The following is an 11,837-nucleotide window of genomic DNA, read 5'->3' on the forward strand; positions in this document are numbered from 1 at the left end:
CTCTAACGGCAGAAAGGGAAGAGGAACTAAAGAGCCTCTTGATGAAGGTGAAAGAAGAGAGTGAAAAAAACTGCCTTAAAACTCAACATTCAAAAAACTAAGATCACGGCATCTGGTCCCACCACTTAATGGCAAATAGAAGGGGAAAACGTGTAAACAGTGACATATTTTCTTTTCCTGGGCTCCAAAATCACTGTGGATAGTGACTGTAGCCATGAAATTAAAACACTCTTGCCCCTTGGAAGAAAAAGCTATGACAAACCTAGACAGCATATTAAAAAGCAGAGATATCACTTTCTCAACAAAAGTCCATATAGTCAAAGCTATAGTTTTTCCTGTAGTCATGTACAGTTGTGAGAGTTGGACCATAAAGAAGATTGAGTGCCAAAGAATTGATGCTCTCGAATTGTGGTGCTGAAGACTCTTGAGAGTCCCTTGGACTGCAAGGAGATCAAACCATTCGATCCTAAAGGAAATCAACCCTGAATCTTCATCAGAAGGACTGGTGCTGAAGCTGAAGCTCCAGTCCTTTGACAAACTGATCTGAAGAAGTGACTGATTGGAAAATATCCTGATGCTGGGAAAGACTGAGGGCAGGAGGAGAAGGGGGCGACAGAGGATGAGATGACTGGATGGCATCACTGACTCAATGGACATGAGTTTGAGCAAGCTCCATGAGATGGTGAAGGACAGGGAAACTTGATATGCTGCAGTTCCTGGGGTCGCCAAGAGCCAGGCACAATTTGGTGACTAAACAACACCTGGTAGGGTTGTAAATAGTAAATGAGCTAATACTTTAGAAAGTGTGTAGATAGAACAGCCCCTGCCCATATTGTGTATTCAGTAAATGCTACCCATTACCACTATTGGTCAGAGTTTCACATTGCCTGTATATTTTATCTGTCTCAGCAACCAACCTTCTATAATAATCTATTGACTAAGCAACTATAGAAAAAGTTCTTGTATTTCAAACCCTTTACTGATCAGACTGCAGATTAAAAAAAAAGACTGCAGATTTTAGGACCAAGGTTAAATTCGAGACTTTACTTCAGTTCAATTTGTTATCAGCTGAATGTTTTGAATGATTTCATTCCATGAAAACGTAAACCAGATGTGTGAAGATTAAATTGGGAGCATATTTGTAAAAGGCCTTTTTGAACTAGAAAATTTATGAAAATGTGGGATATTTTTCCAACACTGTTAAGAGCTAGACAATTCCTTCAGTTACAATACGATCTTCGCTCTTCAAGTAAAATTTCGCCTCTTCAGCAAAGTGATTTCCCCCTTGGTGGTTCAAAAGCTCAAATGAAACCAATTAAACAGGAATAATTTTAAAATAACAATGAAGACATATGGATAGTCTACCATGGGGCAAAGTTCTGAAGATGTTGAAATGACTGTAAAACATTAAGAACCAAATGTTGACATCTATTATTAATCTTAGGAAATCATTTAGTTCAGTCCTCCCAAAGATTCTGTAAATAAGATGTTAGACGTCCTTCAATGCCGAAGAAATTTATTCACATGTCCAAGAAGAGCAAATTTAGGAAAAACAAAAGCTGCCCTTGCTTTTGACCACAAGTTAGGAATTTTCTATCATTGGTGCAGCGCCTGAAAATAAGATTCAACTTTCTCGACTTGGCTATTTCTATGGGGCCTTGAAAATCTAAAATATTGCAAACAATTGGACTCACTGCTTAATTCTTCCCGTACTTCAACGAATTCCTTCCAAGAAGTGTGCATATTTCAAGATGCCAATTTGGAAAAACAGAGACGGATCTTACACAAAATGCAATTGAACACACGGCTCGAAGCCTTTTGCTGTGCTGTTTTTAAACCAGGGGAGGGGGATAGGAGAACTAAGCTTAAAACACCCGAAGTAGCAGCTATCAAACAAGTGTTCTAGAGCGCTGGGCGTTCCTAGGGGAGGGAGCCACTAGCGGAGGGTGCAAAGACACAGCAAGCGGACTCTTTCCCATTGACACTGCTGAGACGCCACCATCCCTACATATTCCTATATGTGGCTCCCGACCCCATGGGCGGTCACCAGGGAGCTCTGGAGAGAGCAGCGCCCCGGGGACATCACGCTCAGCTCCCAGCTCGGCCCACTAGGGGCCCCCGACAAGCCAGCTTCTGGGAGGGGCGGGGAAGAGAGAGGGCGTTTTCTGCCCGGATTCCAATGGGAAAACAAGGAAAAGAGGAGGCGGTTGCGCAACCTGGGCTTGGGGTGCGGCTCCGGGAACAAAGAGCGCGAACAGCCGAGGCTCTGCAAATGCACTCAAATCAACACCGGGGCTGAGCCCTACTGCATAAGGGCACGCAGGTTTCTCGAAGCCAATCCAGCGCTACAGGATCACAAGGGCTATCTCGCAGCACCCAGGACTCTGCATTGTAAACAAACGCCCGGGCTGCTCGAACCCAGGGACATTTGAAAACTATCGCTTCTCGTCGGGTATTAGCTCAGCCTCAAGCGAACGCCCTAATCCGGAGCGTTAGCGGCGGCTGCGGCCGGCTCGCTCCTCAACCGAGCTTGGTCCTTTCCTTTCGTCCCGCCCCACTGCTCAGCGCGGATAGGTGGCGGGGAGCAATTCTGGCGCTGATTGGGCGGCGGCAAAGTCGCTCATGGAGACTGTAAGTGGGGGTGCCCTAGCGTGCTAAATTTATCTTCAGACAAGCGACCGCGCCAGCCGCGAATCGGATGTCTATGGAGGTGGCATAGGCGATATCCCTGAGCTGAGAGCATCGCCCGGCCCCCCGAATCCTTCTTCCCTCTGTTTTGTTTTTCATTTTCCCCCTTCCTCCCCCCTCCCCCCTCCAGTCCGCGACGACTGGCTCTTGACCCCGTTCAGGCCTCGGTGAAGGTGAGGACCAGAGCCGCCGTGGCGGCTGAGTAGTGCGCTCTGAAATGGCCGCTGCTGTGAGCTTTGTAAAATGGCGGGCGCCGGCTCTGCTGGGGACCGCGGCGCTGCTCTGCGGCCCAGCCGTAGCAGAGACCATTCTCTTTATCGCTGATGGAGATGAAAGAGAAAGATAGAGTCGGGTTCTGAGACGGTTTCCTGTGGTTGTTAGCTAAGGCGACCGCCCGGGGACGCGAGAGGAGTTCCGTAGGCGAGGGTGGACTCCCACAGGAAGCCAGCCCAAGCTGTGGCTGGCTGCGCGCACCTGTGACAAGGAGGAGCCGAGGGATGTAGCTGGCTGGGCAGCCCATCGAAGTGACCGTTTTAAAAAGCACTTAGGTACTCGATGGGGTGTCCGTGCCCACTTCCTACCTCAGCCTTTTGAACAGTCTGCACTCCACCCCAGCCCTCCTGCCCCAAGGGTATTGTTCAAAGCAGGAACCACCTGAGGGAGGGGGTGAATGGATGGTGTTACCGGTCAGTTTAGCCAGAAGAGACACAAGATGAGGGTTCCCCCCGGTCCTTTTCAGGGAGTCAAATAGAAACTTTAATCTTTAGGGAGTCCAGTCTCTTTGTCCTCGAGAGATTCAGGAGAGCACCTCTGAAAAGGTGGAGATTAGGCCCTCCTTCCTGAAAACAAAGCGCATCACTCCGTTGTGTCCTTCCCTAGCAGCAAGGGAGAGGGATTGTAAACTTTTAGGTCACCCATTGACTCCACGAAGTTCTCTGCAACTAAGGGCCGTTCAGGACTGTGGTAGAACAGTCTGCTCTTCTGCTGCCAATAATGAAGGTGTACGGCATTCTGCTGCCAGTTTGAGACCCTCGGCTTTCTGGCAATAGTAACCCATTGTATAGATCATTCATTTCTCTGTGCACCATCCAACTCCTGGTCCCAGATTTTTAGTGCTTGTGAAATTAAGATATTTGGGGACACACAAGCAGTGACTAGGCACTTGGGATCTGCAGTCGAACTTTCTGGGTATGTTCTTAGTTCTTCACAGATGCGTTAACTTAGCAGGGGACTTAAGCTCCCATTTGTTCATCTTTAAAGGATTATTAATAATAGTCCCTAACTCCCAAGTTCGTTTTGAGGATTAAATGAGCTCATCTGTGAGGGATTTCGCAGTTACTGGCACACGGTAAACAATGATCACTCAGTGAATGTTAGTAACCTTAAGGAATCTTGGTTATTGAGACAAGAGTGGTTATAACAAAAAGGCATAGTTCTTGTAACGTTTTGGTGTATAATTCCATTTTAGATTACTTAAGATGCTTAGTTTTAGAGACATTAAGTTGTAGCTATGCTTGAAAAAGTTAGGTTTAGTTTCTGAGAGTTTTATGTCTTTCTATGAGTCAGTGGATGGGGAAGCATTTCAAACAATGAAATTACCAGAGAAATAGGATAAAATACTAGCACTTTTATTATGTTAGACGTCTATTTCGGTTTGAGATCTGCCTTTCAGTGAGGAATCATTTGCACTGCCCGGCTCTAAAATAAATTGTAAAGAATGGTCATCTTAGAGGTTTGTAGCTAGTTCTATTTTTACAGTGTCTAATTTTAATTTTTCTCATTCTAGGCTTTGGTTACTCCCCTTCCACCCTATCCCTTAATTTTATTTTTTTGAAGAGTCTGCATTTCAAGCTTCCAAGGTGGAGAGTGATTGCAGAAGAGAGTGCTCCTCATTTCAGGTATCTTACCCTCTGTTAATAGGAAAACCGTTTTGATCAGGATATAATAAAAGAATCCAAAGATTACTCTGTAGCCAAATCAGAAGTTTAAATCAAAAGTAACTGCATTTAGATAGACACTAAAGTTGAATGCCTTTAACCTTATAAAGCTAGTATTCTTTAGAAGTCCTAAAATTTGTATTACCATTCCATTTTATGATGCTTTTTAAAAAGTATTGTGTGAGGAATAAACCTATTAAAATGAGAGTTTATGTTTTCTTTAGGTCCTTGTTAAGCCTTCACCTAAAGAATAATGGGATGCTGAGTACTTAGTAAAATATATGCATTACTTTGAATGAGTCTCATTTGGGATAATATAAATATTTATGTAATTTTAAGTCCAAAGAAATAGTAGCTAATTTTTGGATTACACTTTATTTTTCAGTGTTAACACACAATATTTATATATAACAGAATTCTATATCTTGCAAAACTTTGAACTGTTTGTGTGTTTTTGAAGTAGCTCGTCAGAATAGTTGTGAGCCCTGAAGGAAGCCTTAAGATGTGTAACAATGTCAACAATGAGTGTATCTAATGGCAGTAGGCATCAGAAAGCTAAGAGATTCCAAGATACTGTGTACAGTGAAAGGGTATACAGTGGGTGATTATGGCCCCATGCTGCCTGTTTTTGGAAATAGAGATTTATTGGAACACAGCTGTGCCCTTCTAATGTATTGTCTATGGCTGCTGCCATTCTCCAACTACAGAGTTGAGTAGTTGTAATAGAGACCATATGGCCCATCAGGTAAAAAACATTTATCATATGGTACTTTATGGGAAAAATTGGCCAACCCTGCCATGGGACCTCAAGATCCCTTCCTTAAAAATACACTTATCAGCTCTTTATTATTTCTTGGTCCAATGGTTCCCAAACTATGTTTTATAGAGTATTAGTGTTATCTAAGTTAATGAACATTGTGAGAAAAAGATAAATGCTATCAATAGTTTTTTCTTTATAATTTATTTTAAAATGTAAGTTTAAGACTACTAAACTCATTTCTATAGCTTTTATTTTTATGTGATAATCTACCTTTAAGAAAAGGTGTGCCATACCCGAGAGCACCAGGAAGTCGAATGAGAGATCACCTGATACACGAACGTGTGATGTTCCATCTGCGCATTGATGCATAGGCAGCATTTACAAATTAACTGATGTGTTGCTATATATCATCTCTTTGATGATTGCTCATCTTCTATGTATCCTGTCTTATAATGTCAACACGTTTGTAATACTCAGTGTTTATGCTAAATTAACCATGTTTTGTACCACAAATTCATTGCCTATGGATCTGTTGCTGAAACAAGGAAGTCTTAAACAAGAAGTAGAATCTTTTTGTTATCAAATTGTGTCTGAATCACATGATCAAAAGGTTGGAATATTACAAAGTGAAGATGAGCAGTTGCAGCCTTCAGTTTCTAAAAATTCAGAAGGTGAGCTTTCCAGGGTTAAATTTATGTCCAATTCCAACAAAATAACTACTTTTAGTAAGAAACCAAAAAGAAGAAAATATGATGAAAGTTATTTGTCTTTTGGATTTACTTACTTTGGAAATAGAGATGCACCTCATGCTCAGTGTGTATTATGTAAGAAAATTTTATCAAATAGCTCTTTGGCCCCTAGTAAGCTTCGAAGACATTTGGAAACTAAACATGCTGCATATAAAGACAAAGACATAAGTTTTTTCAAACAACATCTTGATTCACCTGAAAATAATAAACCCCCAACACCTAAAATTGTCAATACAGATAATGAAAGTGCTACAGAAGCATCATACAATGTAAGTTACCATATAGCCCTGAGTGGAGAGGCTCATACTATTGGAGAGTTGCTTATCAAGCCTTGTGCAAAAGATGTCGTGATGCGGATGTTTGACGAACAGTATAGTAAAAAAATAGACGCAGTACAGCTATCAAACAGTACCGTTGCTCGTCGAATTAAGGATCTAGCTGCTGACATTGAAGAGGAACTTGTTTGTAGACTGAAAATTTGTGATGGGTTTTCACTGCAACTAGATGAATCAGCTGATGTTTCAGGACTTGCCGTGCTGCTCGTGTTTGTTCGTTACAGGTTTAATAAGTCTATTGAGGAAGACCTACTCTTATGTGAATCTTTGCAAAGTAATGCCACTGGTGAAGAAATTTTCAACTGCATCAACAGTTTTATGCAGAAACATGAAATTGAATGGGAAAAATGTGTTGATGTTTGTAGTGATGCTTCTAGGGCAATGGATGGGAAAATTGCTGAGGCTGTCACCTTGATAAAATATGTGGCTCCCGAAAGCACCAGTAGTCACTGCCTATTATATAGACATGCACTAGCAGTTAAAACAATGCCTACGTCTCTGAAAAATGTGCTAGATCAAGCAGTACAAATCATCAATTATATTAAAGCTCGACCACATCAATCCAGACTACTAAAAATTTTATGTGAAGAAATGGGGGCCCAGCATACAGCACTTCTTCTAAATACAGAGGTAAGGTGGCTTTCCCGAGGTAAAGTTCTTGTGAGACTTTTTGAGCTTCGTCGTGAACTGTTGGTTTTCATGGATTCTGCTTTTCGACTGTCTGATTGTTTAACGAATTCATCTTGGCTGCTAAGACTTGCATATCTTGCAGATATTTTTACTAAATTAAATGAGGTTAATCTGTCAATGCAAGGAAAAAATGTGACAGTTTTTACAGTATTTGATAAAATGTCATCATTGTTAAGAAAATTGGAATTTTGGGCCTCATCTGTCGAAGAAGAAAACTTTGATTGTTTCCCTACACTCAGTGACTTTTTGACTGAAATTAATTCCACAGTTGATAAAGATATTTGTAGTGCCATTGTGCAGCACCTAAGGGGTTTGCGTTCTACTCTGTTAAAATATTTTCCTGTAACAAATGACAGTCATGCTTGGGTTAGAAATCCATTTACAGTAACTGTTAAACCAGCCTCTTTAGTGGCACGGGACTATGAGAGCCTGATTGATTTAACATCTGATTCTCAAGTGAAACAAAATTTCAGTGAACTTTCACTAAATGATTTTTGGAGTAGCCTAATTCAGGAGTACCCAAGTGTTGCACGGCGTGCAGTTCGCGTACTTCTGCCTTTTGCTACAATGCACCTGTGTGAGACAGGCTTTTCATATTATGCTGCCACAAAAACAAAATACAGGAAAAGACTGGATGCTGCACCTCATATGCGGATCCGACTTAGCAACATTACACCTAATATTAAGCGAATATGTGATAAAAAGACACAAAAACACTGTTCTCATTAAAGTTGGAGGGTTATGCATGCCTCTGGATAGCCAAATATAAGATGAAAATAAAAGATGATTTACTTCACTGATGGTATCTTGGGGTTTTAAATAAAATTATTCAAATTTTTTACACTTTAGATTTTAAGAAAGGTAAAGAATCACAGATTTAAACATGTACTACTGTTGGTGATTCTTCTTCACATTGTAATTTCAAAGGGTTCCATGGTGATGGCTGTGGAAAATACTGACTCACAGGATAAAGTTACAGTTCCTTAGCATGACATTCCTTTTTAGGATCTCATCAGTGCCAATCTTTCTAACCATGCCACCCTGTAGCTCTCCAGTCACAGGGACCTTCTTGCCTAAACATACCACTGTTTCATGCTTTCAAGTGTCAAAAAACCATTCCTTCTCCTTGATTCCTGAAAAACTCCTATTTCCTTTTCAACCCATTGATTTAATTTATCTTCGGTTTTGCATTCTCTTTATTTTTTGTGTATGTCTCAACTGTGATCCTCTTGGTGTTTTCATAATTCCCAGTGTTACTGGACTGAGCTGTTATATGGTCTTATCCAGCTCTGTGTCTCCATTATCTGGTAGAAGACCTTGCTAAAGTAGAGGCTAAATAAAGGAAAAATCGTTGGTGAAAGTGAATCAGTGAAAAATGGAATAGGATATGGTAGTTATATTTGTTTGTTCTTGTGTATTGATACTACTCTCTGTGGTCTTGGCTCAGTTACTCAGTTACCTAGAATTTAGTGTGGCCATTAGGCAGAAGTTACTGGAGAATGTCAGGGCTTTGGTTCAAGCTGAATACTAGGGGAGATGGAGGGAGTATGAAAAACATTTTCAGGTCAGCAACTCAGGGTTAAGTATTTTTGTGTTATTCCTGTAGTAGTATTTTGTGTTATTCCTGTAGTAGGCTACTAGATAGCCACAGATAGCCATTATTTATTTAATCTTAATTATTCAAACTTATTTCCCATTTTGAGGAAGAGGAGTGTCTCCCCTTTCAAGGTGGAACATGATACAGGATTTTAGTTCTCTGAACAGAGATTGAACCCAGGCCCGCAGCAGTGAGAGCTCAGAGTCCTAACCACTGGACTACCAGGAAATTCCCTAACTAGCTTTTCAACTTTGCTCAGTCTGAGCCTTCCTGAACCTATTATCTCATTTGTAAAATTTTAATTATGCCTTCTCTGAAGAATTAATAAGATGAAATGAGTATGTATATAAATCTAACAGTAGATAGTCAGATCAGTGTCTTACATTAGTTCTTGCCATATTCAACCATGTCCCAGTCAAACTTCACTCCACACTGACTCTTCCAGTCTAAATGTTTATTCTCTGTGAAGATGCAACAGCACTCCAGGCTATAGGGCCTGACCTAATCTGAGACAGCAAGATTGAGTATTTTTAGCCCAGGTTCTTTTCTCCTTTGTCACATCATTAAGCACTTATTTATCTTTCAGTCACCCAATTAGGTGATTTTATGTTATCAGTAATCTTTATGACAATCCTGTGGGATTAGGTAATTTTTTAATTTGCCTAGAGTCACAATAAATAGCAGAAGTTAGTTTAAAATGGTCTTTTCTGGCAGTACTTTAGCCATCATTGCATTTCAAACGTTTCTAAGAGCATGAGACAATGACTTGGGATTATGGCTAAAAGCTCCCTACTGAAATGTGCACCTTTCTTTGAAATCTGTTGTGGTTTCTTCTCTAAACTCATCCAAAATAGCCATCTACATCAAAGTATGACTGCTTATTTTAATATAAAAAATGTAGCATAGGGATTAAATTGCTATTAAGTAAAATTAATTCTCTAGAAAGATTTCATCCTAACTACTCACACATGCAGTACTAATCTCAGAATTAAATGTATCCTATTTTAAGAAATATGTACGATGCTTTCATGTGTCCATCTGGCTGGTTCCTCAAGTGGAAGAAAGAACCTGACTCTCTGTGTGATTTCTGAACCCAAGCCTTTGCTTAAGTTACCTGTCCAGGATGTCAGCCTCTTGAGATACAAGGCCTCACTTTCTAATCCTTTGTCCCTAACCACTTCCTCTGAGAGTCTCCTTTTCTGCATTTAAGCCCAAGTCTATTGACTTGAGACTCTGCTAACTGCTACTAGATCTGTTTAATGCCAACACTACCCATCTTGGTTCTTGATGTCAACTCCTTACCTGCTCCATAACCTATCAGGACTAATCTATGGGTACTGTGTACAGCTAGTGAGAATAAACTTTTCTACATAAAGGTGGGTCTTATACTTGTTGAATGATAGGCAAGTCTTGTTCCAGACAGCAATTTCTGTACTATTCTAACCTACTGAAATTCCATGACTGAATCCCAAAAGATTCTTTTCCTTTATGTTTACACTCTACCTCCTTCAGAATCAGCCTTCCTTAAATACAACCAAAGTAGACAAAGTTAAGCCTTGGGCACTGAGATTCCCTTTCTTTTGTACCTCCAATGCCCTTTGTTTACCCTTCTGCCAGTATTCTGTTAGGTTCTGGATGTTAGAAACTCTGTTTGGAACTAGAGAGAAGATTGACAAACCCCTTCACGCAAAAAAGAAAACCATAGGAAGAAATGGATGGCATTCTTAATATTGCAAGAGAGATTTAGGGCCTAAATAACATGGCACCTTCAAATGACAGCTACCCTGCCTATGCACAAAACAGTGAAGTTCCCATAATGTGTCCCAACCTAAGAGGGCTTTCCCACTTTGTTTGTTTTTTTTGCCAGTTCCTGAAATTAATTTAACTGGATCCACACTTTCCTTAAAATATCAACAGTTGTTTTTTGTATTAGACAAGGCTCTCAATTGTAATTTATAGGAAACCAAATCAAACTTATCAGGTACTTCCCTGGCCAGTCCAGTGACTAAGACTCCATGCTTCCACTGCAGGGGGCACAGGATTGAACCCCGGCCAGGAAACTAGATCCCACATGGGGCTGTGCCATCTCCCTCCATACCCTCCACCGCTGCCTAGCCCAAGAAAGGCCAAATCAGCTTAAGAAAGTTTACTTACTGGTCAGTGTTTGTAGTAGCCTCAGGGATGACTGGATCTGTTTAGATGATATTATCAGGGATCTCTTCATCTCTGGCTTTTTGTTTTGTTGTATTGAGGTATAGTTAAAATACAATATTAAATGTACATTATCCCACTTTTAATTCACATGTTTCAAGTACAGCTGACCCTTGAACAACACAGGTTTAAATTGCTTGGGTCCACTTATACCCAGATTTTTTTCAGTAGTAAATTATAGAGTATTTACACTATCCATGGTTAGTTAAATCTGTGGCTAGAGAGGGCTGACTAAATAATATGCAGATTTTCAACTTTGTAAAGGGTTGGCACCCCTGACCCCATGTTCAAAGGTCAACTGTAATTGAAATTGCCTTGATTTTTTTTTTTTGTCTTTTTAAAAAATGTTATTAAAGTTTAGTTGATTTACAGTGTTGTGTTGATTTCTGCTATACAGCAAAGTGATTCAGTTATTTATATCTTTTTCATATTCTTTTCCAGTATGATTTATCACAGGGTATTGAATATAGTTCCCTGTGCTATACCTTATTGTTTGTTTATTCATCCTATACATAACAGTATAATAATTGTATCTGCTAATCCCAAACTCCGAGTCCTTCCCTGCCTACTGCCTTTCCACCTGCCTGGATTTCTTAATGAGGATCATTTCTTGTGTCAGTCTTGCCGTAGTACCACGTGTTGTTGTTCAGTTGTTAAGTCGTGTTGGTCTCTTTGCAGCAAACTCCATGGACTGTAACCCACCAGGCTCCTCTGTCCATGGGATTTCCCAGGCAAGAATACTGGAATAAGTTGCCATTTCCTTCACTAAGGGATCTTCCCGACCCAAGGCTCGAACCCTTGTCTCCTGAATTGGCAGGTGGATTCTTTGCCACTGAGTCACCTGAGTACCACACATATACTATATAAATA

At 40.6% G+C, this 11,837-nt stretch overlaps 1 protein-coding gene across 4 annotated transcripts; it reads left to right on the forward strand.

Moving 5' to 3' along the window:
• The first annotated feature begins 2,197 nt into the window (after positions 1–2,197).
• ZBED5 (zinc finger BED-type containing 5) lies at positions 2,198–7,964 on the forward strand. Of its 4 annotated transcripts, none has more exons than XM_043481720.1 (3): positions 2,198–2,861; positions 4,475–4,586; positions 5,631–7,964. In XM_043481720.1, the coding sequence occupies exon 3, from the start codon at positions 5,804–5,806 to the stop codon at positions 7,886–7,888; it is 2,085 nt and encodes a 694-aa protein (XP_043337655.1). In that variant the 5' UTR covers positions 2,198–2,861; positions 4,475–4,586; positions 5,631–5,803; the 3' UTR covers positions 7,889–7,964. The 4 variants fall into 4 exon arrangements, with proteins under 4 accessions (XP_043337655.1, XP_043337653.1, XP_043337656.1 ...); XM_043481718.1 differs by having other exon boundaries at positions 5,663–7,964; XM_043481721.1 differs by having other exon boundaries at positions 5,668–7,964.
• Positions 7,965–11,837: the final 3,873 nt, after the last annotated feature.

This window comes from Cervus canadensis, chromosome 11 (genome assembly GCF_019320065.1).
Source record: "Cervus canadensis isolate Bull #8, Minnesota chromosome 11, ASM1932006v1, whole genome shotgun sequence".
Taxonomy (NCBI): Eukaryota; Metazoa; Chordata; class Mammalia; order Artiodactyla; family Cervidae; genus Cervus; species Cervus canadensis.